This window comes from Lepidochelys kempii, chromosome 2 (assembly GCF_965140265.1).
Source record: "Lepidochelys kempii isolate rLepKem1 chromosome 2, rLepKem1.hap2, whole genome shotgun sequence".
Lineage (NCBI taxonomy): Eukaryota > Metazoa > Chordata > Testudines > Cheloniidae > Lepidochelys > Lepidochelys kempii.
Window position 1 is genome coordinate 266,497,541 of NC_133257.1, and position 27,625 is coordinate 266,525,165.

Sequence of the window (27,625 nt, forward strand, 5' to 3'; positions counted from 1 at the left end):
CAGATCAGGGCCTGCTTCGCCCGGCTCTCACTTATCTCCCAGTGCATGTCCCCCTGCTGAAGCACAGAGCCAGCAGGTGGGGAGCAGCCAGGTTTGCTCTGAGTCACACCCTTCCGGGCTGGCCGAGTTCTCACGGGGAGGGAGTTCCTGGTTCTCTGCCTGTTTACAGGAAAGAGCTGGTTTCACCACTGCCGAGTAGGCTCCCCCTCCCGACACACACCTCTCCCGTCCCAGGGAGAGCTGGCTTTGCCGCTGCTGGGGCCCCCAAGCCATCCTTCTCCTGTGACCCCGAATCCTCTGCCCCCCTCCGTGTCCCAGAAGCCTTTGCACTCTGTCAGCCCCTACGCATCCCAGAGATGCTGCAGTCCATCAGAATGTGCTGATTGTTGTCCGTGCTAGCCAAGGGCCAGGCCACAGGGACCTAGGCTGGATCAGACCCAAGGCGCATGTAGTCTGGGCTCGTGTCTCTGGCGCCAGCTGCTTCAGAGGAAGGAGTGAGAAGCCACAGTCGCAGGATGTGGGATAAGCCACCCCTGCATAGCTTTCCCCTGTCCCTGATAGATCAGCACTGACTCTCAGTGTCTGCAAGTGGGACGGCCTCATCCTTGGGTGGATTTGGTGTCTCCTGGGACCTCACCCGTGGAGCCCACCCTTAGCGATAGTCCACTCCCTCCTTCCCACACAGACACACCCCAGGCAGATGGGGCCCAGCAGAACTCAGTTAGGTAGGGGCTCAGAGGCCATGGTGGCGGGCCCCCATAAGAACCGAGAGACAGCAGATGGCTCCAGGGGGCCAGGGAGAGCAGGAGCATGCCTGGTGCACCATGGCTAGGTCCGGTTAGAGATGGGGTTGCAGCTGGGGCCAGGAGCATGCTGGTGGTGGCTGGAGGCTGGCTTCGTGTCTGAAGTGCGTCCGCGGCCACGCCATGCGGTTAGAAGTGCGAATGGGACACCCTGCCGATGCCTTGCTAATTTCAAATGCAAGAGGCCACGGCTGCAAAAAGGCCGCGTGCGAGGCAGGCCGAGCGCCGAGGGAGGCAGCCGGGGCACCAGAGAATTGCAGTGTGAAGCACTTCCAGGCCCCTCATCAGCCGGTCCCCTCCTCCCAGGCCCTCGTGGTGGGTGTGAGTTGACTCAGTTGAAGGCCAGCGCACGATCCCTCTGTCCCTCTCTGTTCTCTCACCCCTTTCTTCCTGCCACCCATCTCACTGGCCCTGCAGGGACCCCCAACCAGCAGCTATGAGCACAGAGCTAACAGCATGACACACCCACACCTTGCCTGGCGTGTGGCTGCCAGTCCTCCATGTGTACATGCCAACCTTTCCCCTGCCACTGTGATGGAGCGAGCTCGTCTAGCTGTACCCAGCAATTGTCGATCGTTAACGTCCTGGATTAAAGCCCTCCCCACCTCCAGCATGTACCCCATCTGCCCAGTGACTGCAGCTCAGAGGCCCCCCCTCCCAACTAGCAGGGCTAGAACCATTTTTAAAGACAAGCTCAGGTCCCATGGGAATGGGGTGCCCCTTCTGCATGCCCAGTGGAGCACTGCCCACTGCTGGGTTAGAAGCAGGGACACTGGGTGTTCAGTAACCCAGGAATGAGTGGTACCGAGGTGCCAAACAGGGAGCATGGTACCAATCCCCACAGAACCCCAGCCACGGCAGCTGGGGCAGTCTCGACCCAGTGGCCTGCTTTGACTCAGTGAGGTCGCTGGTGAACAAGCTGTTTCCAGGGCAGGGATGGAGGGGCCAGCCGTGAGTGCAATGGCCCGGTGTGAGCCAGGTGCTGGTTCTGGAGTTCGGCCTAGGAACGCTGCTGATCAGGGGGTGGGGGAGTTGGTCAATGAAGGGGGCGGAGCTCCGGAGAGGGGAACAGGGAATTGCCAGGCTGGATCAGAGCGGGGTCCCGCCAGCCCAGAACCCTGTCTCCAGCAGAGCCGGAGCTGGAGCTGGAGCCAGCTGCTTCACAGGAAGGTACAAGAAGCCCTGTTGGCAGTATACTTCTATCAGAGAGCCTAGCAGTGCCCTGCGGGGGGGCTGTGCCGTAGGGGTGGCTGCTCCGCGGATCAGACGGGCAGCGCCCTGCGGGGGGCTGTGTCGTAGGGGGCCCTGCTCCGTGGATCAGACGGGCAGTGCCCTGCGGGGGGCTGTGTCGTAGGGGGCCCTGCTCCGTGGATCAGACGGGCAGTGCCCTGCGGGGGGCTGTGTCGTAGGGGGCCCTGCTCCGTGGATCAGACGGGCAGTGCCCTGCGGGGGCTGTGCCATAGGGGGCCCTGCTCCGTGGATCAGACGGGCAGTGCCCTGCGGGGGGCAGTGTCGTAGGGGGCCCTGCTCCGTGGATCAGACGGGCAGTGCCCTGCGGGGGGCAGTGTCGTAGGGGGCCCTGCTCCGTGGATCAGACGGGCAGTGCCCTGCGGGGGGCAGTGTCGTAGGGGGCCCTGCTCCGTGGATCAGACGGGCAGTGCCCTGCGGGGGCTGTGTCGTAGGGGGCCCTGCTCCGTGGATCAGACGGGCAGTGCCCTGCGGGGGGCAGTGTCGTAGGGGGCCCTGCTCCGTGGATCAGACGGGCAGTGCCCTGCGGGGTGGCTGTGTCGTAGGGGGCTCTGCTCCGTGGATCAGACGGGCAGTGCCCTGCGGGGTGGCTGTGTCGTAGGGGGCCCTGCTCCGTGGATCAGACGGGCAGTGCCCTGCGGGGGCCTGTGTCATAGGGGTGGCTGCTCCGTGGATCAGACGGGCAGTGCCCTGCGGGGGGGCTGTGTCGTAGGGGGCCCTGCTCCGTGGATCAGACGGGCAGCGCCCTGCGGGGGGCTGTGTCATAGGGGTGGCTGCTCCGTGGATCAGACGGGCAGTGCCCTGCGGGGTGGCTGTGCCGTAGGGGCCCTGCTCCGTGGATCAGACGGGCAGTGCCCTGCGGGGGGGCTGTGTCGTAGGGGGCCCTGCTCCGTGGATCAGACGGGCAGTGCCCTGCGGGGGGGCTGTGTCGTAGGGGCCCTGCTCCGTGGATCAGACGGGCAGTGCCCTGCGGGGTGGCTGTGCCATAGGGGTGGCTGCTCCGCGGATCAGACGGGCAGCGCCCTGCGGGGTGGCTGTGTCGTAGGGGTCCTGCTCCATAGTCTGGCAGGCAGTGCCACTCCGTGGGGGTATGAACTGTTGGAAGGCAAAGCTCCAGGGACAGTCCTTGTTCGGGGGCGATGCGTGAGGCCATGTGGCTGCCGCGTTTCCATTGTAGCCTGAGCGGGTTTGGTCCCTGCAGGTTCGAGATGGGGCGAATTTACACCTACATCGGTGAGGTGGTGGTCTCCATGAACCCCTACAAGCAGACGCAGCTCTACGGGAAGGACGTGATCGAGCAGTACCAGGGCCGGGAGCTGTACGAGCGGCCGCCGCACCTCTATGCCGTGGCCGACGCTGCCTACAAGGCCATGAAACGCCGAGCCAAAGACACCTGCATCGTCATCTCAGGTTGGAGTGGGCAGTGGCAGCCAGAACCCCTCTGTCTGTCTGTCTGTCTGTCCGTCCCACACACGCACTCACGTAGAAGGGGAAGAGGAGCAAGTACCCCGGCTCCTCCTCTGATTTTTGTCAGCGCCACCCCATGGAGCATCACTCCGACATGCTGGGCTCCCACCCAGCTCTGCCGAGGCACCTCCGTCCCGGTCCACAGCCCCCTGCTGCCCCTGTCCTGGTGTGATTTGATGCCCATTCTGCAGCAGCCCCAGCTAGACCAGCCCTTGACCCCACGTGCTCCTGTAATTCTAGTCTTGGGTCCCTCCTGAGCTGGGACCCCCAAGTAGCTGGAGTCATCTGGGGCTTCAGGCTGTGAACAAACGTCCCCTTGGGATCGGGCTGGCAGCGCTGCACCCACTCCTCCTTGCCCACAGGGCACCTTGGAAGCCAGCAGTGCAGAGATGGCATGGGCCCTGCCCGGCCAGGGCTGGCCACAAGGGACGGCTGGTAGAGGCTTGTCCTCCTGCAGGCTGTGCTGGTACCAAAGGCTCTGTGCTACAGCCCTGAGCTCACCAACCACCGGGGTCATAACCCCCCCCCCCCACCACCACCAACATGGTGCCTGGGAGCTAACAAGTGGCCTCTGACCTCCTAGACGTGTGCCAGGGGAGGTGGGCAGTAACCTAGGGCAGCAAAGCCTCGCCCGTCCTGCTGTCCTCTTCCCATCCTGTCTGTTTGTCTTGCAGGGGAGAGTGGTGCTGGGAAGACGGAAGCCAGTAAATACATCATGCAGTACATTGCGGCCATCACTAACCCCAGCCAGAGGGAAGAGGTGGAGAGGTGAGAGGTCACAGCAGCATCCTGGCACGGTTGGGAGGCTGTGGCCAGTGCACTGGGCTGGGACTCAGGAGACCTGGGTTCTGTTCCCAGCTCTGCCCATGACCTATTGGGTGATCTTGGTCAAGTCCCTTCCTCCCTGTGAACAGCTGCCACCACCCTCAGGAGATGGCAAGTGCTGCGGATTGTCCCTGGGTGCAAATAGGAGCGGGGGGGCTCATTCATTGCAAGCCTATGGACGTGCCAATCCCGATTCTGGGGGGTAACGCAGCCTGGCCCCCTGTGACGTTCCCTTCATTGCTTCCCGTCTGGCCCAGGGTGAAGAACGTGCTGCTCAAGTCCAACTGCGTCCTGGAGGCCTTCGGCAATGCCAAGACCAACCGCAACGACAACTCCAGCCGCTTCGGCAAATATATGGACATCAACTTCGACTTCAAGGGGGACCCCACCGGTGGCCATATCAACAACTACCTCCTGGAGAAGGTACGGACTTGGGCCTGCCTCTGGGGCTGCGGAGGGGAAGGGAAGCAGGGGGACGGGTAATGTACACTCCCGGGTGAAGAGGATGGTGGTGGGCACCACGGGCCCAGTGCTCAGAGCAGTACCCCTGCGGCACGGCATCTGGCTGGTTCGCGTGCGGGTCAGGTCGCGGGGTCTGGGTGGAAGAGGCTGAGAAGTCGTGGCTATGGAAAGCTCGGGCTTTGCCATAATTCACCCTGCCATGCCTCCAGATGGGGTATGAGCCTCGAGCCCCCTCCTCCCTCGCTAGAGAGGCACCTTCACCCTGGGCTGGAAGAGCCCCTCTCCGGCAGCCCCTTTCCTTTTAACCCAGGCTGTGGTAAGGGGAGGAAGGACTCAGTTCCTCCTTAAATGAAGCACCATTTGCTCAGTGTCCTTCATAGATCCCAGGGCCAGAAGGGACCATCATGATCATCTGGTCTGACTTCCTGCCTAGCCCAGGCCAGAGACTGCCCCACAATCATTCCTAGAGCAGATGGTTTAGAAAGACCTCCATTCTTGGCTGAAAGATTGTTGGTGATGGAGACTCCACCCCGGCCTTTGGTAGATTGTTCCAATAGCTAATTACTCTCACCGTCCAAAACTGATACCTTCTTCCCAATCTGACTGTGTCTAGCTTCAACTTCCAGCCATCCGATGGCGTGAGACCTTTGCCTGCTAGACTGCAGAGCCCATTGCTAAATACCTGTTCCCCATGCTGGGACTTAGAAGCTGGGATCAAATCACCCCTTCCCCCCCTGGTGGGGGACAGAAACGTTGCAGGGTTGAGAGGCCCAGTGGGCTGTGCCCGGGGCAGGTCCATGTCTGGGGAGCAGACGCAGAACGTGGCCTTCCAGAGGTGCCTTCTGGGGAGATAATTGGATGTTTTCCAAGCAGATCGGCCCTCTTCTAGCTGTGCTGGAAAGTACCTAGCAGGCAGGGCCAGGCCTCAGGAACACGGGGACCCTCCCTAGATTCCTCAGCACGTCTTCCTGAGCAAGCAACTCCTCTGTCATTTGTTTGTATTTGAAGGAGAGCAGGGACCTTGGTACTCCACAGCTCCACCCTGGGGGGCGTTAGCTGGGCTTTCCTCTCTGGACTGGCTGAGAGCTCCCGCCTGGCCTGAGTCGGCTCTGATAAACCCTAGAAATCGCGGTGTGCTAGCGTGGTCCCTGTGCCCTCCCGTCACAGGGCGGCCTGCCCCTTTCCGGGCAGGGCAGCCCTGTTCAGTTATCAGACCCGGCTGGAAAGGGCTCTGACATCTGGGCTCTGACATCTCAGATGGAGGAGGGCTCTGACATCTCAGATGGAGGAGGCTGCCGGAAGGGAGGCTAGCTCCTGTGACTGGCCCCGGAGCAAGGGAAGAGATGGCAGGGGAAAGGCATCTGGGGCCTGCGGCCTGCTGTGGTCAGGAGGAGTGGCCTTTGGGCCTTGCATCCAGGCGTGGTACCAGTCCTTGCTGGGCTGGGAGACAGCCCAGTGGCCATCACCTCTAAGCATCCAATGGCCTGGAGGTCGTGCGGCCCTCCTAGGGGATCTCACGCTAGAGATAGTGTCGTCTAGTGGTGTGGGCTGGGGGTCAGGAGGCAGGCCCTGGCGCTGGGGTGCTGTGGTACCCTATCATGTCCGGGCCTCACTTCCCCCTCTGGAGAGAAGGACGCTGACCCGCCTTTGTCACGTGCTTTGAGATCCCCCCAGGAAATGCGCTCCCCGAGTGCGAAGTATCCTAGACCCCGTGCATTCCGAAGGGCAACAAGCCCTTCTGGTGAGCTCTCCTGGAGCTGGCTCGCGAGTCTCCTGTTTGGTTCTTCTGCCCCTCTCAGTGACAGGCTCAGTTCTGGTCCACTGCCTCCCAGGCCTGCCCTTAGTCTCTGACATTCCCAGGATGCCTTTCATCCCGAAGCACTGCACACACAGAAATCGTCTCACCCCTCACTGGGATGCAGCCACCTCTGGGGGCAACGCAGCAGCTGTTTACTAGTGTACCCCCCAGCTTAGGGCAGGAAGGGAAGACGGCCATTGGATCCATGCTGCAGGGAGAGTTGAGGCGGACAGGCTGTAGCAACTTACTGGCGTTTAGCCAGGACACTGGAGTTAACGCCTCTGCTCTCTTGAAAAAGAGGACCAGCTCTTGAACAGTCCCCGGTGGCCAGGACCTCAGCAGGGCCTCCCACCCAGAAGGCCAGGATGGCTGCTACATTGCTGCATGAACCTCGAAGGGCTGGTTTCATCCTGCAGCAAAATAAGGGGGCTAGGTGGGAAGCCCAGGGCAGACAATGGCCGTCCTGCCGGAGAGGCTCCCTGAGGCATAGGGAGTGACCGACCCTGTTCCAGCTGCCAGCGCTCTGGGTGTGGAGTTTCCTTTACCAGGGACTGGTGTGTCCGTTGAGACAAGGGGATTTCTCTGGTCTCACCAGCCCATTGTCTCTGATTGGAGCAAATCTGGCAGCTGGTGGTGACTCTTTAGCAACCGGGGCTGGGCTGTGTGTGCCAGCATGGGACCCACAGTGATGGTGCGTGGCAAGGACCGGCCTGGGGCTGCGAGACACGGCCCCCGCAGGCACTGACTTCCTCTGGGCTTTCCCTTGCAGTCTCGCATCCTCCACCAGCAGCCAGGCGAGAGGAACTTCCACTCCTTCTACCAGGTGAACCGGGGGGGGAATCCTGGGGCAACGGTGCAGTCCGTGGTGCGGGGGGATCCCCGGGAGGCTGCAGGGCTTGGCTCCCTAGGGGAAGGGGAGGGGATAAGGAGGTGACTAAATAAAGATGACTGATGGATGGGAAGTGCGCTCATCAGTAGAACAGGGAAATGCCCCCCAGAACCCACCCAGGTCTCTCTAGTGGGGCCCGATGCCAGTCTGGTTTTAGCCAGGGCCTCTAGGCTTCCCGCCCCCAGCAGTAAGCTTGGGCGCAAGCTGCAGGAATGTCAGGATGCCCTGGCAGAGCTGGCCGGGTGTGCTGCAGGTGCCAAGGCAGAAGGGAGCGGCTGGGGGTGGTGCCCAGGCAGAGCCAGCCTGCGATGAGTTCATTGGCAGCAGCCCAGCCAGCCGCAGTAAAGAGAGGGAGGGAGAACAAGGGGGAAGTGGGGAAGGTTCATGGGCTCCCACCCCACCAGCCACAGAGGCACATCCTGTGGGTTTCCTGCCGACTGTGCCCAGGCAGGAAGCTTTGCTCCCAGGTCAGCCCCAGTCCTATGCGCTCAGGCCCCCGGCTGCCGCCCGGCTGGGGGCAGAGGAGGATCCCGCTCGCCCGGGGAATTGGGTGCTGCAGAGGCCTCAGTGCAGAACGGGGCTGTGCTGGGTGCAGGGACTTGCCGGCGATGCCCCGGCGGCTTCCGTTGCTGCTGCGTGTCCCTTATTTATAGCGCGCCGGGCCCCAGGCGGGTAACCGCAGGCCGTTGACTCAGAGGAGCCAGGGAAGTGAGTGCCGTCACCTTGCTGAGCCACACTCTCTGTGGCACGCTGCAGCCGCCCGCCTCCTTTGGCTCTCGCTCAGCCCTGGCCCAGTAGGAAGCACGTTAGTCGGCCGCCCTGAGGATGGGGCCCAGCCGTTCCTGGCTCCCCCGCACAGGTTGGGCTGGGAGGGCAGAGCTGAGGCTGCTACGTAGGGTGACCAGACAGCAAGTGTGAAAAATCAGGACGGGGTGGGGGGTAACAGGCTCCTGTATAAGAAAAAGCCCCAAATATCGGGACTGTCCCTATGAAATCGGGACATCTGGTCACCCGACTGCTAGGCCAGTTTCCTCCCACTTTCAGCACCACAGTCCTGCTCCTCCTCCTCGCCAGCCAACACCTCACTACCCTGACCCCCCGTCCTTTCGCTGGGTCTCAGCTCCCTGCCTCCTCTCCGGCTGCCCCTTCCCTGGGAACACCCACTTGCCCGGGCTCTGCTGGGCGAGCTCCCTTGCCTTCAGAGGCCAGCCAGAGCCCAGCTGCCGGGCAGCAAGTGCCAGGTCTTCGCTATCCCCCAGAGCTTGGGGGCGCAATGTCACATGCCCCAGGTACAAGGGGGTCTCATCCCTGTCTCTCCCCCTCAGCTGCTTCTCGGGACCTCGGACGCTCAGCTGGCCTCCCTCCATCTCTGCAGAGACCCTGCAGCCTACCGCTTCACCAGCGAGGGCGCCAGCAACAACGTGAGTCCCGGTTCCACGCCTGGGGGGACCACGCCAGGCTCCTCAGGGTTCCCTGGGTGACTGGTGATTGGGGGCACCCACCCAGAGACCCGGGCCCGGTTTGTGGAAAGTGCTGAGCCCCCACCCTGAGAATCAGGCCCTTCTACGGGTCTCAAGTTGGGGCCCCCCAAATCACTGGTCCCTTGGAAACCTGGGCCCAGGGATCTTCCTGTGCCTGAGCATTGGGATGGGGAAGGCAGGGGCTGGGTGGGCGGCTCGCCATGGGGAACGGGAACGGGCGGAGCCGGCTGTCAGTGCAGCAAAGCCCTGGCTTCCCGACAGGCGCCTCACAGCTGGGCAATCGGATCAGTGGGCTTCCCTTGGCCCGGGCAGGGTGCAGCTTCGACACTCTGCAGGGAGGGAGCTGCTGGGGTGCTCCGGGACCAAACGTATCCCTGGTGTAACCAGGCACAAATCCCGTTGACTTCAGTGGGAGCTGCAGCCACCTGCTGTCTAATGCACCCACACAGTTTCCACCAGGGCTCCCATTAGGCTGAAGTCCCATTCCCCATGGGGGGCTAATCATGGTTCCTGTGAAGGGTTTGTGTGCATCCAGCACTATGAAGGGAGAAAGCCCTGTCTTAAGTGCTAAGCACAGTTCTTGCAGCCCCTGCCTTGAATGTGGGCCATGCCCCTCGCTGGGCGCCTCTCTGCGTCCCGTTCCCCCATCGCACAGAGGAGCCACAGGGCAGGCGGACAGGAAGGACTTGGAGAAATCCAGCTGGACATGGCTTCTGCTGCACACAGCTCAGAGGGGGCCCCGGGTGCCAGGCAGAGGGCCACCGAGCCTTTCACCTCCAGGCCAGACACTGCAGTGATGGGCGCTAGGTAGATCATCAGTTCCACTCTCACCTCCTGGCTGCCTGGTGGCCACTGTGAAATGAGTTTGCTGGCTCTCAGCCCAGTTCTCAGTGGATCCAGGGGCTCTGTACCCGTGGGCACTAGCTGCTGGCAAGGACTGAGTGGGCCAAGACACCTGAGCGATCCCCTTGCTGGTAGAGATGGTCTCTCTGGGGCAGGGGCAGGCCCCGGGGAGGGGCTGTGGGTGCAGGATGCTCGCCCTGCAGCTCCCCAGGCCCAGTGTGAACTGTGGCCAGATGGAGGACTCCAGGGCCATGCAGCTGGCACCTTCCCCAGGGCTGGAAACCGTTGGCTCATCTCTCTCTGCTGCTCTTCCCCCCCACCCCCCGGCTTCTTCCAGCTGCTGGCCAGTGATCAGTCCAACTTCAAGGCTGTGGCAGATGCCATGAAGGTGATCGGCTTCAGCCCGGAGGAGATTGACTCGGTCTACAAGATCCTAGCTACTATTTTACACCTGGTAAGTGATGGCCTGGTCAGCGGATACATCCCTTCCCCTGTGCCGTGTCCGGCCCGGCTAGCACAGATAGTGGTGGGGTCAATTTGGGGTAGGGTGCTGGTGGGGCCCATAGCAGAGATGAGGGGTGGGTCCAGCTGCCAACCTGATTGCACGCAGACACGGGCCCGCAGACGTATGGTGCCACATGTCCCCCCGAGGAACTGCCCCTGCCCCGCCTCTTCCCTGAGGCCCCTCCCCATTTCGTCCTCTCCCTGTCACTCGCTGCTCTCCCCCTCCACCCCGCCCCGCACCTGGGTCAGGAAGGACCCGCCTGCAGAGTTGGGATTGGGAGCTGCAGCCCCTGACGCAGGTAGGAGGCAGCCCCAGCTGAGTAGGGGATGGCTGGTGATGACCTGGCACCTCCCCCACCTGCTGTAACCAGATGTTGAGTGTCCGGTCCATAGATCTGACCGGATGCTGTCAGGTCTCCTTTTCGACCGGACTTTCTGGTCAAAAACCCGACACCTGGTCACCCTAGCCTCGGGCAGTGCAGTGACCTGACCCGCCTTAAAAGTGGCCACTCATAGGACCAAGTCCTGGCGATGGGGCCTTCACTCTCAGTCTGCAGAGCCAGGCCCCGTGCACCTCCATGTGGCCCCGTGCACCCTTCTAGCCTGTGACTGCGTCCGGGCAGGCTGGTGCCGGCTGACCCTGGGCAGGGAAATTGAGCTGACTTGCAGCAAGGGGTGAAGTTTGTGCCACTTCTGACATGACACAGGGCGGGCTCGTCACCTGCCTGCCCTACAACATGCTGGGTCCACTCCTGTGGCTGCCCCTCTGTGGGCCCTGAGCCTGGTACCCAGGCACCGGTCACACCTGTACTGGTCGGTGTGAACCACCCTCGTGGTTAACCCTCGGGATGGACAACACGAGGCATAAGGGAGCGGAGAATCGGGCCCTGCGTTTCTAGGCATCAGGTCTGTGCATGTTTGTCTGACGTCTGTCCATTGTGTGTCCTCGTGCGGGGTGTGTGCATTAGCGTCTCTGCACACGGTGTGTTTTCTATGCCCACTCAGGACCGTTCGCAAGGCTTAGAGCAGATATGTACATAAAAGGTTGTTACAAAGAGGAGGGAGAAGAATTGTTCTTCTTAACCTCTGAGGAGAGGACAAGCAACAATAGGCTTAAACTGCAGCAAGGGAAGTTTAGGTTGGACATTAGGAAAAACTTCCTACCTGTCAGGGTGGTTAAACACTGGAATAAATTGCCCAGGGAGGTTGTGGAATCTCCATCATGAGGGATTTTTAAGAGCAGGTTAGACAAACACCTGTCAGGAATGGTCTAGATAATACTTAGTCCTGCTACAAGCGCAAGGCACTGGACTAGATGACCTCTCAAGGTCCCTTCCAGTTCTATGATTCAATGATTCTATGTCCCAGTGTCCATGGGGCACCGGTGGCTTCCCCCAGCTCAGGCCCGTGCAGTGGGAAGCCAGTGCCCTCTCCCTGCTGATTGCGTCTCTCTCGCTGGATTTCCAGGGCAACGTGAGCTTCGTCGCCGAGGGAGACGCCGTGGAGATAGAGAACAGGGAGCTGGTCTCCCAGCTGGCGGAACTGACCTCCACCCGGCCGGAGAGCCTGCTGAGAACCCTGCTGTACCGTGCAGTGGCCACGGGCGGCGGGGAGGTCATCGAGAAGGGTCACAGCGCCAAGGAAGCCAACTATGCCAGGGACGCCTGCGCCAAGGTAAAGGGGTAGAGGACCTGGGAGCTGGGCCCTGCCGAGCCCCCATGCTGAGCCGCTGCAGGAACCATCCTTTAGCAGGGCAGTGCCCCTTTGTGACCTCCAGCTCGCCCCCAGCTACATATTGGATTCTCTCTCTCTCCAGGCCAGGCAGCTGTGGGGCAGGCTTCACCCTGTGCTGTGATGGTCACCCTGCCCACAAGAGACTGGGCATCTCTGGCTGCTCTGCCCTGGGCCTGTGGCACCCCGGCTAGTTTGCCATCCCGTGCTGATGGGGACTATGGATGCGTTAAATTAGGTCACTAAACTGGCAGCAGCCAGCCCCGCAGCCTGGAGTGGGGCTGTTCTGATGTGCCCCACATCCGTCTCCATCCAAGGCACCCACGCTGCCGTGTCAGGGAGCCTGGGAGGAAGAGTATGGATAGAAACAGGCCAGGGTCACAGGCCAGGAGCTGCTCAAAGCCCTTCCTGGGGTCAGCCGCTCCAGACAGCACCATGGCTGCAGCCATGTGGACGTGGCTGGTTATACCACGCTGGGGCACCGGTGGGGATCAAACCCAGAGCCTTCAGCTGCAAAAACCCCGCAGCCCCTGTGCTAAAGGTGCACCCCATCCTGCAGTAGGGTTAAGGCTTAGATCCACAGCAGCCACTAGGTGGCAGTAGAGTTGCACAGCCATGACATTTCATCCAGCAGGGGGCAGTAGTGAAACCTGCACATCAGCCTGCCCCACATGTCCCAGTGCCAAAAACTTGTCCCCGCCCCCGGAGGGCGTGGCTTAAGCATCGCCTGCTTCCGAAAGGTACAATGCCCCACACCTGGTGGAAAGAGTTTCACCCTTACCAGTCCCTGGGACTAGCTGCCAGGGGGAACCTTCCGCTTCATGGCGTCTCCCCCCGCCCCTCCCCCAGGCCATCTACGAGCGGCTTTTCTGCTGGATCGTGGGGCGCATCAACACCGTCATCGAGGTGAAGAACTACGACGCCCGGCTCCACGGCAAGAACACCGTCATCGCTGTGCTGGACATCTACGGCTTCGAGATCTTCAAAAGCAACAGGTAGAGCCCAGCCAGCCACCTCGGGCAATGCAGCCAGCCCAGCCGGAGGCCTGCCCAGCAGGACCCAGACCTACCCACCGCCTCCTCTCCCAGCATGCACCAGGGCTGGGGTCACGCCTGGGGCTGATTTGCTGGGGCTCGACCCTGGAACGGTGGGGAAGGGGGAGGAGGGCAGGTTGCCAGGGCCAGTGGCTCCAGGTAGCACGCAGCTGTTGATGTGCAGAGGGCCTTGGGGACACGCGTGGAGGAGAGGGAGAGCGAGGGCGGGTCGCTGGCCGCAGGGGTTCAGGCCAAGGGACCAATCCGCTGGGCTGGATGGTGGCTCCGTCTGCCTGCTGCTCCCAGGCCCGGTTCAGGGGACAGCCGCGGACTGTGCACTCCACTGACAGCTTGATCACAGGCTTGGCCCCCTCTCCTTCCCCCCAATGCAAGGCCATATCGGGCTGGGTCACTGGATGGCAGGTGCCAGTGGGTCAGGAGCTGTGCTGATCTGAGTGGGTGGGGCTGGGGGCTGCTGTGCCTCCTGGGGGGGGCTAAAGCAGAGGTGCTGCCCACCCAGGGCCCGGGGCACTCCTGGTGAGAGCTGAGGTGTTCACACGGACCCAGTTTCAGCCGGGGTCGCGTTGTAGCCTCCAGACGTTTCCTGCGCGTTTTGATTTGCTGTGGCTGCTTCTTCACTGCTCCCCTAAACTCCTGCGACGCGTTTCTGTGCGCTGGGCAGCAGCTGCTGCATTCCAGCCCAGAGGCAGCTGCATTGCAGTGACTCTTCACATGTCACGGCATGCAAAGTGCTTTGTTCGGAAGGTGCAGCACGGGGGGTTAGCGTGGAGTGGATCCTTCAGCCCAGCCCCCATGAACTGAATCCTTCCTTGGCTCTGGGCATGGGGTAGCCAGCACATCCAGCCAGCCCTGGCCCGGGAGCCCAGTGTGTTCTCCAGAGTGCGAGGTGGGGTGCTGCGTACAGTAGGGTGGAGGGATGGGGAAGGGGGTATGGAGTGAGGGGTGCAGACCGTGAGACTTGTGCACTTTGCTGGTTTGCAGCTTCGAGCAGTTTTGCATCAATTACTGTAACGAGAAGCTGCAGCAGCTGTTCATCGAGCTGATCCTGAGGCAGGAGCAGGAGGAGTATCAGCGGGAAGGCATTGAGTGGCAGCATGTGAGTGCAGAGCCCCATGGGGGGGTGGCGCCTGCTCAGGGGGCAGCGTGGGGGTGCCAGTGTCCCATTGGGGTGGGAGTTCCCCACCCAGAGGGCAGCGTGGGGGCGGAAGCACCCCACGTGATGGGGAAGGGCGAGGGGTCCCCGCCCGGAGGGCAGCGTGGGGGCGGAAGCACCCCACGTGATGGGGAAGGGCGAGGGGTCCCCGCCCGGAGGGCAGCGTGGGGGCGGAAGCACCCCACGTGATGGGGAAGGGCGAGGGGTCCCCGCCCGGAGGGCAGCGTGGGGCCGGAAGCACCCCACGTGATGGGGAAGGGCGAGGGGTCCCCGCCCGGAGGGCAGCGTGGGGGCGGAAGCACCTCACGTGATGGGGAAGGGCGAGGGGTCCCCGCTCGGAGGGCAGCGTGGGGCCGGAAGCACCCCACGTGATGGGGAAGGGCGAGGGGTCCCCGCCCGGAGGGCAGCGTGGGGGCGGAAGCACCTCACGTGATGGGGAAGGGCGAGGGGTCCCCGCCCGGAGGGCAGCGTGGGGCCGGAAGCACCCCACGTGATGGGGAAGGGCGAGGGGTCCCCGCCCGGAGGGCAGCGTGGGGGCGGAAGCACCCCACGTGATGGGGAAGGGCGAGGGGTCCCTGCCCGGAGGGCCATGCGGAAGGGCTCCTCCCAGCGATCTGTGTGACCCTCACCCAGGGCTAGGGGCAGACAGCTCCCCCAGGAGCAGGACAGCGAGAGCCGCTCCTGCCGGGGCACTGGGCCAGGAGCTCTGCCCCAGGGAGCTCTCGCCTGCTGGGGAATCAACTCCCGCCTGCTGCGGCCCCTGCTCTGAGCCAGCGACGTTGTCTCCCGAGGGGCCCGACACAGGCTTCTCCCGCGCCCGGCTCAGGGGTTCCATTGTTCACGGAGGGACCCTAGGCCAGGCTGTGACCACCCCCAGTGTGGGGGTCAACCCCAGAGCTCCCCCAGGGCCGTGCCCGGTAACCTCTGCCCTGCCCCCCTCAGATCGAGTACTTCAACAACCAGATCATCGTGGACCTGGTGGAGCAGCCGCACAAGGGCATCATCTCCATCCTGGATGAGGCCTGCCTGACCGGGGGCCAGGTCACCGACGCCATGTTCCTGGAGTCCATGAACACCAAGCTGGGCAAGCACCCGCACTACGCCAGCCGCAAGGTAACGCCCCACACATGGGCACCTCAGGGCCCGGGCTCAGATGGGGTCAGGGCTGAGCCCCACCGGCTAGGTGGGCGGGGGCTAGGCCGCCCACTGTGGGGAAGACAAAGGGCTCAGGAGTGGGAGGGAGACTGGGTCCTGCTAGGTGGGAAAGGCCCTTTGGGGGAGGGGGGCGCTGTCTCAGGGAGCTCCTTGGCTTCTGCAGGAGCGGGACAAATTTACCCTCCCTGTAACCTTAACACACACACACACCCCCCACAATCCCCAGCGCTTCTGGCTGGAGGGGTGGGAGGTTCCTCTCCTCTGAGTGGGGGCCAGAGGGTCGCTCACTGGTGCATTCTGGGTATGCTGGCACCTCGTGGGGCTGCCCGGTTCGTTGGCCTGGCACTGGGTGGGAGTGAAGTTGGGAGGGGGGGATTGCTGGGGCAGGGGAGAAGGGGGGGTGCAGGGCATGAGGACGGGGGCTGTTTCCCCATGCCAGGACAGGCATACCAGAGTATGGGGTACTGGCCTGCACTGGGGACAGGGCCTGTGTCTGCAGTGGTGCCCAGGCGGGTGGTGGGTTACCCCCCTCCCGCCGATGTGTGGGCACCCGACGCTGGCTGCCTGTGCCCTCCCGGCTCAGCCCACCGTGTGTTCGCAGCTCTGCACCACCGACAAATCCATGGAGTTCGGCCGGGATTTCCGCATCAAACACTACGCCGGGAACGTCACGTGAGTCCTGCCCCTGACCCCCGGGGTCAGGGTGACGCCCAGCGGGGTCCCACCTGGCGGCCTGGCATCTCTGTCCAATAGGGGCCCTGTCTGGAGAGTGGCAGGGGACTCCCTGCTGACCCAGAGGGCTGGTGGCTTAGTACCTGTCTGCAGGGGGTGAGAGACTGAGCCGGGCAGGCCGAGGAGGCACCCCACTCGGGCAGGTGGGTAGGATTGTGCCCTGCACACTGGACAGGATTTCCACCTGCAGACACCCCCAAGGGGTTGGTTTCTCAGCAGGTGACTGCTCAGCCCTCTTGGAAACCAGGCCAGATTTGGCCCCTCTGAGGCCTCTCCAGGCAAAGCTCAGATCCCCGGCCCCTTGGCAAGCTTTTGGCCTGTATCCTCCAGTCAAAGCCAGGGGCTCCCCTGCCCCCTCAGGAGACTTCCCCCCAGCTTGGCTGGGCTCACAGGCAGCAAGCGCTGACATGTTCTGCTCTTTCTCTCCACGGCTCTCGGCAGCTACATGACCCTCTCGGCAGGTTCGTGGCTTTCCCTCGCTAGCAGACCCCGCCGCTAGCCCCTCGCCACGCTCTGCAGCTAGTTCTCAGCCCCTTTCCCCCAGGCCCGCGTTCCCCAGCTCGTGTGCGGCTCTTTTCCAGGCCCCACTGAAATTGGTCTTGTCTCTGGCCCAGTGTGCTGCTCTGGGGGCAGGCTCCCCGGGCCTCTCCCCTCCCTGTGCCAGGATGTGCTGGGCTCTGGGCCCGGAGCTAGGCTGGCCGGGCGAGGGACTGTCCTGTGAAATTCTGGGCAGATCCCAAATGCCTCCCGTCGCTGATCCCAGGGGCCCTCACAGTCCAGCCTCCTCCTAGCCCGGACCAGGCGTCTCTCGGGGAGAGGGGTGCCCGGGTGGACTTCAACTCCGAGCCTAGAAGGGGAGATGAGTGTGCGAGGAGCCGGCTGGGGCACAGGAGCCTCCTGACGCAGGCACATGGGGGAGGCTGCCCCCACAGCCCCTTGCGGAGCTGCATTGCCGTTCACAAGGAGAGCCGCCTCCGCAGGGCTGCTTGCTCAGAGATTTCAAGGCTCATTGTTAGCTGGGCAGGGGGGAGGCCTGCGCCCTGTGTCAGGGGATCTTGAGTCAGGCAGAGGAGTCAAGCCCACAGCTTTGGTACGGGGAGCAAGCACAGGCCCCGGGCCATGTGCGCTTGGCTCCCTGGGGGTGGGAACGCAGGGCTGGGCAGGAGCGGGCATCGCTGGCTGTGCACCTGTGGGGAGTGCGTCTCCCTAGGGGCCGTGCTTGTGCACACGCATATGTGTGATATGTTGGGGGTGTGCGTGTGGGCACGAGTGTCTCCCTGAGGGGGTTATGCATGTGCACATGTGTGTGCACGATTGCACATCGGGGGGGATCTGGAAGGAGTGTGTGTGTGTGTTTGTACGTGGGTGAGTGTGCGTGTGTGTTTGCAGTGGGAGGGTAAAGGAGAGGAGGGTCTCAGGGGAATCCCTCGGCCATTGGGGAGTGTCAGTCCCGTCACGTCACCCTCTCTCCAGCCCCGTCCAGCTCTTCCCCGGAGCTCTGACTCTGCGTGGGCAAAGGCAATCAGCAATCGTTCATGCATGGCCCTGGGTTGCTGGAACCTGCTCGGTCGGGGGGAGGGAACAGCTTCCAGGACGCCGGGGTCCTCTCTGACTCTTTGCAGACCTCCCACGGGGACTTTAGCGTCCGTTTGGGCAGCTCGAGTCAGCCACCTCTCTAGGGTGAGGGCAGCCTCCTCCCCATCCCCAGGGTGTGTGTGTGGGGGGAGGCTGCAGTGTGGACCAAGGGGGTTATGGGTGCATGCTCAGGACACCAAGTGTGGCAGGATGCAAAACCGGACGCTCCCTGCATGACCAGGTGACCCAGGTGCCACCGTTTCAAAATGTGCCTGTGAGGACACTGCTCCTTTTAAGCCTTAAGGGTGCCACAATAATTTTTAGTGGCAAAACCCCCATGGTGCGATAACCACCAGCCCCTTCCTCCCCTCCCTGTGTCTGCCCTAGCAGGATCCCAGCTGCAGCCCATCCTGGGCTGAGGGGTCCGAGTGGAGGGACAGCACCTGCCTCCCCATAGCACAGGGGAGCAGCTGGGGTTGGAGGTGACCGTGCCCCCGTTGCTCTGAATTGCAGGTACTCGGTGGAGGGGTTTATCGACAAGAACAAGGACACCCTCTTCCAAGATTTCAAGCGGCTGATGTACAACAGGTGAGGGCTCCGGAGGCCTGCTGCACGCCCAGGGGGCTGAGCCTCACCGGGCACATGGGGCTGGCCTCCGAGCCTCAGCTCTGGAGAGGGAGCGAGAGCCGCAGCAGGAGAGATTCTGCGGGATCAGGGGGTCTGGTGCTGCAGAAGGGGCTCAGCCTGGCTGCCCTGAGACATGCCTCCCCTGTCGAGCCACAGAGCAGGTACGGTGCAGGCAGCTGCCCCCACCAGGGTGTCTCGGCCATGACCTAGCGGGGACCTCGGTCTCGAGGCCAGTTAGCCCTCAGGCTCCCTGCCGAGGCTCCCAACGAGGGGGCTAACTGTGAGGATGGGCACCGGAGCCAGGAACAGCCCTGACTCATCTCCCACAGGCCGCCCATTGGCAAGCAGTGGGCCGGCTTTGTCCAGCGGGAGGGGCTCTGAGTCCTGTTCCCTTGACTGAATCCAGGAGGCAGAGGGGAGCAATAATGGGCTGGGAGCTCCTGGAGCCGGAACAGCCTGGGGGCAGTTGGGACAGGATCCAAACCCTGGCTGGGTTCCCTCGCCGTTGATAGCCGTACATGGGAGGCCAATTTTGCACAGGGCAACAGCAGCCTTATGGAGCTTCCTAACTCCTGGGCAGCGCTGCACCTTCCTCTGTGCCACCGGGTGGCGCCCTTCCTTTAAACGAACCACCTCAGTGGCTCTACCTGGGGAGCCTTGGATCAGGATCTGGGCCCTGTGGCCCGTTTCCATCTCAGGATCCTGCTCCCCCTGTGTCTCTCCTGGCACCAGGGACCCCTGCTCTGGGTCCAGGCAAAGGCCCAGGAGGCTGGAGGGAATATAGGGGACGGGAGGGGAGCTCCCCACAAAAGTCTTCTGCCTGCAGTAACTCCCTGGACAGCAGAGACGAACGGGGCCCGTGCTCTCCCCTCACCCTGGTGTCCCCGTCCTTGACCGTCGGCTTCCCGGCCCCTCATGCTCCTTGACGATCTCTCCCCAGCACAGACCCTGTCCTAAGGGACATGTGGCCAGAGGGCGAGGTCAGCATCACTGAGGTGACCAAGCGCCCCCTGACGGCTGCCACCCTCTTCAAGAACTCCATGGTGGCACTGGTGGAGAACCTGGCCTCCAAGGTAACCCCCCACCCCACCCCGGCTCCTCCTTGGTCATCTGCTTCACCAGGACTCTCTGGCTGCTGCTGGCAGTGAGCAGGGCTGGCCAGAGGTCCCACAGTGTCCAATGTGACTGAACAATAGGATACCCCACCTGCAAGGGGGTTCCCCCCCCAACGCCCTCCCTGGGCTGCCTCCTCCCACCTCCTGCCGTACACCCACAGGAGATGCTCCTTGGCCTCTAGCCGCCTCCTGTGTCTGGACTGGGAGCCTGGAAGGACCTTCCCAGGGGAGTCGGGGCGCTCGGCTCCTGGGGCCAGTGTCATGCGGCAAGCAGGGCCCTACACAGCCACAGAGCTTGCCTAAGTCCATGGTGGCCACTGGCTGCATGTAGGGATGGGAGATTGGCAAAGGTGGGATACCCCGAGATAGGTCTGGGCCCGGGGCCTCCCCCCGGTTCCAGGCTGGATTCTGTGTCCCTTAGCAGGCAGAGTCAAGCCCAGGCAGGCTGAGGTTCGGGATCCAGCCTCTCCCAGATCTCAGGGAGTTCTGAACAGCCGTTCGGAGGGGAAGGCTCCGGCTCTCAGGCCAGAACCTGGATCCAGGCTTGGCATTTGGGGTTATGCTGTAACAGTGTCCCTGCACCTCCCTTCCCAAATATGTCTGCCACCTGGGCGCTTCCTGGAGTGCCCTGTCCCCGAAGGGCCCAAATCCCAGGAGAGGGGCAGGCCTCCTGGCATTTCCAGCCCCACACGCCTAGGCTGCCCCTAGTGCACCTCCGAGGCCCTGCTCCTCGCCCGTCCTGCACTGACCCCTCCAGTCACAGAGCCGCCACCTCGCGGCCCCCTCCCTGCCCAGCTTCTCTAAGCCACCCCCCACGGGTGGCAGCATGGCTGGCCGGCAGGACACCCAGCCATACATCTCCCACCTGCTCTGCTCCCCTGCAGCCTGTGAGCTTGCTTGGTGGCTGGGTGCTGTGGTGATTGGGCAGGGGCGAGACAGCTGGATGGTTCCCCCCATCCTTCTGCCCTCGTCCCCGTGTGACGGTGGGAGAGCCCCGGATGGATGAGGTCTGGGAGCATGCCATGCTTGCTCCTGCCAGAGGGGGAGCTGTTGAGTGCCACGAGGGCCTCCCTTCCCAGGAACCAGGTCCTCCACCTGTCTCTGCCCTCTGAGGCTGCTCCCTTCCCTCCCCGGATTGGCCCGCTGCTCCTGAGGGTCATTTGATTGGCTAACTGATGAGTAGCTCCACCCGGGCTTCTTAAAGGGCCAGCTCCTAAGAGGGCACTGTTAGCCCCTGGAGTGTAGCCACCTGTGGGTTTGATTCCTGCAGGTCAACCAGGTCTGAGTGCGAATCCTGGCTCACTCAGCAGCTGAGGGCCCCTGAGAGGCCCCGACAGAGGCTGCCTGCTGGTTCTTAGCCAAAGCCAAGTGGCAGATTGGCCAGTGTAGCCAATTCTGAACAGCAGCATCCCCCAGCCCTGACCCGGTCCTGCCCTCCACCGACCCTCTGCCCCGGCCACAGCCTGCACACGCTCCATTCAATTAGCTGTTTCCTTTGGTTGTTTCACCGCAAGGATAAAGAACTGATTTAAAGGGGAGCGCGTGTGTCTGGCTGAGTGGAGACACGCGGAGACCCCAGCTGCCTTGGCAACGGGCAGCAGTGAATAATACCCATGAATCATTTGGCATTTGCTCCCATTTCTGATCGGGAACCTGCTCCCAGAAGCTGCAGCAGCTAAAATTAGCCCTCGGTAGGAAGAGAAGTAGTGAGAGGTGGGGGAGGGAGCCAAGGAGAGAGTTGGGGGCGGGGAGCCCAGATGTGTGTCGCTGGACCAGACAGACGTGCACGTGGATCCAGGCTGGCGCAGAGCCACCCAGACACCCATGGGCAGAGGCATGCAGAGAGAGGCACATGCCTGGATGCATCCCCAGCCAGACATGGCCAGGCAGGCGGAGATGTATGCATAGACGTGACATGTAGACACGTGGCCACCCAGCCATACCTGCATGGATCCACGCAGACTTAGAGCGAGAGACACACAGCCATGGAGGTGTATATGTGCGATGGATGCACACAGGGACGCACACTATCCATGTACGCACACTAAAGCAGACCCACACATGCATGGAGACACCCCTAGCTAGCCGGCACTTGTTTGGCTGCTGGGCTGGCCGTGGGGATGGGACTTGGCTCGGGCTTGTGGCACAGGTGTGGGAGGAGGGCTGGGCTGAGCCTGGCACTGGAGAACACAAGCCCTGGGCGGTGCTGGGTTGAGTGTTCCTCACTCCCCGCTTCTCTAGCTGCTCATTAGCTCTGCCTGGGCACCTGCTGCTGATGCTGTCACTGGCAAGCTGATGTCTCAACCAAATTTAGCTCCTGTGTGAGCTGCAGCGAGGCTCAGAGCCGTGATTATGTCTCCTGGATCGACCCAGCTGGAGCGGAGGAGCCGCCTGTCCCTGTCCCATGGCTGCAGCACTTCTCCCATCCATCGGGCCAGAAGGAAACACTGTCCCGGCTGATACTGTAACAGCATGTTGCACTGGGCTGCACACTGTAAGCCATGAGAGCACCATGGGGACAGCTGTGAAGTGGCCCCCCTGCTCCCATAACACAGCCCCTACCATCTGAGCTACAGGAGAATCCCTTCCAGCAGTGTGGGGCTTATGACACACAGCTGAGCAGTTCTGATCTGTCTAGCAGAGGGCAGTGGTGACACACACTGGCCAGCCGCGTACAGCACAGCCTGCCCCAAGACGATGCCCCCACCGCCCTGCCCAGGGAGCTCCCATGGGACATTCGGAGCAGGTTGGCACTGTGCATCCAGGGCAGGACCGGAGCGGTGGGGTGGGCAGGGCTCGCAGGAGCTCACAGTGCCCTCAGCTGGCCCCTCTTCTCCCTGCAGCAGCACCCCGAAAGGCTAGGGGAGACACTCTCCCCCGGCCCTGACTGCCCTAGGGACGGGGGTGTTGTCCCTCACGGGCACCCGTCCTCTCCAGATCTCTCTTGGCACCACCTGGCTGCTTTGAGAGTAGGGGGCTGCACTTCAGTTGGGGAACACAGGTGAGGCACTGCCTGCGGCTTCCCTGGGACTGCCCCTGGTTGCCCACGGCCAGGTTCATGAGTTTCCTCTGGTTACCCCCTCCCCCTCAGTGAGTTCTGAACCATGCTCGTGGGGAGCTGAGTGGGGCTGGGGCTGTGACAGTCCCCGGGGCCTGTATCCACGGGGTTGGGGCTACACCCCTAGCTTTGGAGCGGTGTCTAGGAGGAACCCTTCAGTGTGCCGCACCCCGGGGCTCTCGCTCTTCCGCCAGGGTTGGTCATGCACCCTCAGCCCCTTCGAGCCTGAACCTCTGGGCCTCCAGCACCCCCATGAGCTCTGCTCAGTGAGTCCAGCCAAGCTGAACTGAGGGAGACCTGCCCACTCTGCAGGGGCTAACATGCCTGGCCAAGCGCGGGCAGTGCCGTTTACATGGCGCTGTCAGAACGGGCACTGGTCGCCTGGCATGCAGCCTAGCAACCCTTAGCTCAGCCCAGAGAGCTGCAGGTTAAAGCCTAGACCAGTTTGGTCAGCCCAGTGCTGAGCCCCGGCTCTGTCTCCATCTGCCCGCCATGGTCAGCTCCCAGCTGAGATCACCGAGGCCTTCCAGCTCACACCTTCCCGGGCCTTGTTCTCCAGCTTCCCTGTGGAGAGGTGGGGAAATCCCCCTCCCTCTGGGTCCTTGGTCACCAGGCCTCAGTAGCCCGGTGATTGGCTTTGCCGTCGTCTTCTCAGATTTTCCATCGGTCAGCCTTGGCCAGTCGTTTTTAACGCCCCAGCCCGGCTCAGACAGCTGCGTGACGGTCATACCTCTATCTGCCGGCCTGTCCTGAGAGCACACAGTCCCTTCTGCCCACTAGGTAACTGCGCAAGCTATAGGGGAAACTGAGGCACGCAGTGGCATCATAAAAATATTACAGAAAATTCCCATTTCATCCCTTTTCCCTGCTCACACGTGGCCCAGGCATGCCAAGGGGACAGGGATGGACCATGCTGAGGGGGCGGGGATGGGCCAGGCCTGGCTGGTTCTCTTATTGGAGCCAAACTGCAGCCTCAGCAGTGATAGTTGTTTCTCAGGCCCCAAAGCTCTGAAATTACCCGGCTGCCCAGACCCCAGATAGATGCTGCCTGCGCTGTGCCCCTGTGAAGAGACATGTGGGGGTGTGGGGGGGTGAGCGTCACCGCCCCCTGCTGGATAGTGTGTGTGCTGCGGCACACGATTGGCCCTGGGCTTGGCGGTGTGGCCGGCAGAGCCCAGGCCAGGCGCTCTTTGTGGAGCCACAGAGCCATTGGGCTCACCCTGTCGCTCCCCTTGGAGGGGCACGTTTCCCCTCTGGGGCGGCAAGGCTCACACCCAGGCACCAAGCGCACCCTGCCGCTGTCCCAGCCCTGCGGGGCTTCCGCCTGCACCTCCACTTCCCAGCGCCTGGCAGACCCCAAGTCTAGCCCCCTGCCCCACTCTTTGGCTGGCCCTGGGCAGCCAGCCCCGTCAGCGCCCCTCGGCTCACCCTGCAGCGGGGGGATCCCCTGGGGCCGCCCTGCCTTTCCCAGGCTTCTCGTGGGTGGGTCTCTGGAGACAGAGGCCTCGAGGGGCACCCACTCATTCCCAAAGCAGGTGACCCCTCCTTTCCCCTCCCGCCAGCCCTGGGGTCCTTCCCCACTCGTCCCCACATACGACCTGGCCTGGCACCGCTCCCCCCGCTCCCTGCCCAGCCATCCTGGGGGCTCCTCCCGACACCCCCTGCACTGGCATCCCCTCTCCAGAGCCTCAGTCCCTTGCCCCAGAGCCACGGTCCCAGCAGCCGCTCGAGGGCCCCTCCCACGGTTTCAGTGGCACCCCCCCTCTCCCCCCAGGAGCCGTACTACGTGCGCTGCATCAAGCCCAACGACCAGAAGTCGCCGCTGCTCTTCGACGCCGAGCGCTGCCGCCACCAGGTGGAGTATCTGGGCCTGCTGGAGAACGTGCGGGTCCGGCGGGCCGGCTTCGCCTACCGGCAGCCCTACGGCCGCTTCCTGCTCAGGTACCTGCCCCCGCTGGCCCGCCCGCCCCATCCTGCTTCCCCTGGCCCAGCCACCCTGGCCCCACACCATAGCTCCCTGCTGCCCTCTGCGGAGCCTCCCCTTCCCGCTCCAGCTGGCCCAGCTGCACCTCCCCGTCCTGCCACCATCGGCTCCTGGCTATCCCACCCCATCCTGATTTGGGGCTGCATAAGTAGGGGCATTGCCAGCAGATCGGGGGACGTGATCGTTCCCCTCTATTCGACGTTGGTGAGGCCTCATCTGGAGTACCGTGTCCAGTTTTGGGCCCCCCACTACAAGAAGGATGTGGAAAAATTGGAAAGAGTCCAGTGGAGGGCAACAAAAATGATTAGGGGACTGGAACACATGACTTATGAGGAGAGACTGAGGGAACTGGGATTGTTTAGTCTGCAGAAGAGAAGAATGAGGGGGGATTTGATAGCTGCTTTCAACTACCTGAAAGGGGGTTCCAAAGAGGATGGCTCTAGACTGTTTTCAGTGGTAGCAGATGACAGAACAAGGAGTAATGGTCTCAAGTTGCAGTGGGGGAGGTTTAGGTTGGATATTAGGAAAAACTTTTTCACTAGGAGGGTGGTGAAACACTGGAATGCGTTTCCTAGGGAGGTGGTAGAATCTCCTTCCTTAGAGGTTTTTAAGGTCAGGCTTGACAAAGCCCTGGCTGGGATGATTTAGTTGGGGATTGGTCCTGCTTTGAGCAGGGGGTTGGACTAGATGACCTCCTGAGGTCCCTTCCAACCCCGATCTTCTATGATCCTGCTGCCCTGTGCTGCACCTCCCCTTCCCGCTCCGTCCTGACCCCGGTCCCCACCATGGGTCAGAGCTGCCCCTTCCCCGGAGGCCAGCCCGGCTGCTCTCTGTGCTCAGGACCTTGCTGTCTCAATGCTCAGGTATAAGATGACCTGCGAGTACACGTGGCCCAACCACCTCATGCCCACGGACCAGGAGGCCACACAGGCCCTCATCAACCAGCACGGCTTCCAGGATGACGTGGCCTATGGTCACACCAAGCTCTTCATCCGCATGCCCCAGACCCTCTTCTGCCTGGAGCAGGAGCGGGCCCAGCTCATCCCCATCATCGTGCTCCTGCTGCAGAAGGTGAGGGGGTGCTGGAGGGGTGTTGCTGAGCTGCTCTACCCGCCCCCCCCAGGCAAAGAGAAGTGATCCCCTCCGTGTGTGTGAGGGAGTTAGAGCAGGGGGAGACAGGACATGGGCACAGGGGAGGGCAGGGAAGGGCGGGCACTGCCCGTGATCCGGCAGGTACCTAATGGAGCTGGGTTGCTGGCAGGCAAGGTCCGATGAAGGGGCGCAGTGCTGAGGTTGGGCCCCAGGTGCTCGCTGTGCCCTGTGGGTGCAGTCCCCTGACTGTGCTTGCCCCACTCCACAGACTGTGCCTCTGCCCGGACTACATCTCCCATGATGCACCACAGCCTCTCCCCATGACTGAGCCACCTGTGGTTCTGATAGTAGAAGGTTTGGTTCAAAACTCTTCAGCCAGCCCAGGCTGGGCTCCCAGGCCCTAGAGCCACTGTGCTATGGGCTGCCTTTTTCCTGCTGTCATTCCCTCTGCGTTTTCACGTCAATGCCAACAGCTCCTTCACTTCCTGCTCTAAATGGTTGTGCGACATTGCCACGTGCGAAACAGCTGCTGCATCCCACCCCAGAGGTGGCTGCCCTTTGGTGGTGGGTGGAGGGATCCCCATGTGCCTGGTTTGTAAAGGGCTCTGGAATCCTCCTGCGGCAGAGAGAGGAGACATGGTGTGGGGCTGGAGATGGCCCCATGGTTTGTGTGGCTCTGAACGCAAGAGTCGCTGGCCGTGGGGTTTTCTCCTGATGGCCGCAGGGCACTGGGTGTGGGGTCCTGGGGGCTGGCATGTGAGGCCCTGCCAGCAGAGCTGTGACTGGGTCTGTGTGTCTGTCCCAGGCGTGGCGGGGGGCCCTGGCCCGGCGGCGCTGCCGGTACCTGCGTGCCATCTACACCATCATGGGTTACTACAAGCGGCTCAAGGTGAAGACATATCTGCTGGAGCTGGTGCACCGCTTCCAGGCGGTGCGCAGCATGGCCGACTATGGCAAGAGCGTGGAGTGGCCCGACCCACCGGCGGTGCTGATGCAGTTCCAGGAGAACAGCAAGCTGCTCTTCCGCAGGTAACGCCGGGGGGTGGCACCCTGGACGCACGCCCTGCTCCCCCTGGGCCCCTCGCTGACGAGGCTAGAATCAGCCACAGTGCAGCCTGGCAACCGTCCCCCGCCACCCCAGCTCAGCCCATGCCCCTCGCTCCTCTCCCACAGCCCCCTGGCTACCCCACGCCTCGGCCCGTGCCCAGCTGACTAGTAGGCAGTGATTGCTTCATCCCCACGGGATATGCCCAGTGGCAGCCGGGCACGATGCTTTACGATAAGCCGAGGAGAGCAAATGCAGGCCCCCGGCTCGCAGCCTGCCCGGGGGGGATGCTGTGCGCGAGGCTGCCCCCTAGAGGCTAGGGCGCTGCGCTCAGGGGTGGACCAGGAGCCTAGCAGGGCAGCCAGGATCCCTGAGCCCCCTCCCCTCGCTGCAGGTGGCGAGCCAGACAGATCGTGAAGAACATCCCTCCCTCGGACATGGCGCAGATCCAGGCCAAGGTGGCGGCCATGGAAGTGCTGCAGGGCTTGCGCAAAGACTGGGGTTGCCAGAGGAACTGGGGCCGGGATTACCTGTCGTCGGTGAGTCTTTGGCCCGGGGAGCTGCTGGGCCAGTGACGCTGGCAGAGTGGGCTCGGGATGGGAGGCAGGTGGGGAATTGGCGTGGCCTCGGTGATCCAGCAGGGGGCGCTGCTCTCTTGGAAGGGGGCAGGGCATCCTCCTGCTCCCATGCTGTGAAAGCAGCACTGGGGGAGGTGGGTGCTGTGCTCAGAGGGCTTCCCAGCTGGGCGAGGGGCGGGGGAGGCAGCTGCCCGCCCGAGCATCTGCTCTCGACGCCCACAGGTGCTTTCTGCTGCCAGGCTCCAGTTGCCATAGCGACAGGCTCTCGTTACAGCCCCGTTTCTCTCTTTGTTTCTCCCGGGCTGGTCCCCTGTGCCCCTCCTCCTCTGGGCTCTCCTGGCTCTGCCCCCTCGCCCCTCCCATGTCCAGGCTGAGAAGGAATGGCTGGGGGTCCCTCGGCTTGCG

The 27,625-nt window shown here is 62.8% G+C and overlaps 1 protein-coding gene across 1 annotated transcript in view; it reads left to right on the plus strand.

Moving 5' to 3' along the window:
* MYO1G (myosin IG) overlaps nt 1-27,625 on the plus strand; it is a 62,918-nt gene that overhangs the window by 6,177 nt on the left and 29,116 nt on the right. The window contains exons 3-19 of the mRNA XM_073334895.1: nt 3,253-3,461; nt 4,193-4,286; nt 4,601-4,766; nt 7,373-7,426; nt 8,818-8,913; nt 10,154-10,270; nt 11,788-11,994; nt 12,901-13,046; nt 14,088-14,202; nt 15,202-15,372; nt 16,016-16,086; nt 18,235-18,309; nt 19,289-19,421; nt 24,296-24,462; nt 25,369-25,576; nt 26,403-26,626; nt 27,037-27,181. Coding sequence (XP_073190996.1) covers nt 3,253-3,461; nt 4,193-4,286; nt 4,601-4,766; nt 7,373-7,426; nt 8,818-8,913; nt 10,154-10,270; nt 11,788-11,994; nt 12,901-13,046; nt 14,088-14,202; nt 15,202-15,372; nt 16,016-16,086; nt 18,235-18,309; nt 19,289-19,421; nt 24,296-24,462; nt 25,369-25,576; nt 26,403-26,626; nt 27,037-27,181 — 2,398 coding nt within the window. The remainder of the gene's footprint in view (nt 1-3,252; nt 3,462-4,192; nt 4,287-4,600; nt 4,767-7,372; nt 7,427-8,817; nt 8,914-10,153; nt 10,271-11,787; nt 11,995-12,900; nt 13,047-14,087; nt 14,203-15,201; nt 15,373-16,015; nt 16,087-18,234; nt 18,310-19,288; nt 19,422-24,295; nt 24,463-25,368; nt 25,577-26,402; nt 26,627-27,036; nt 27,182-27,625) is intronic.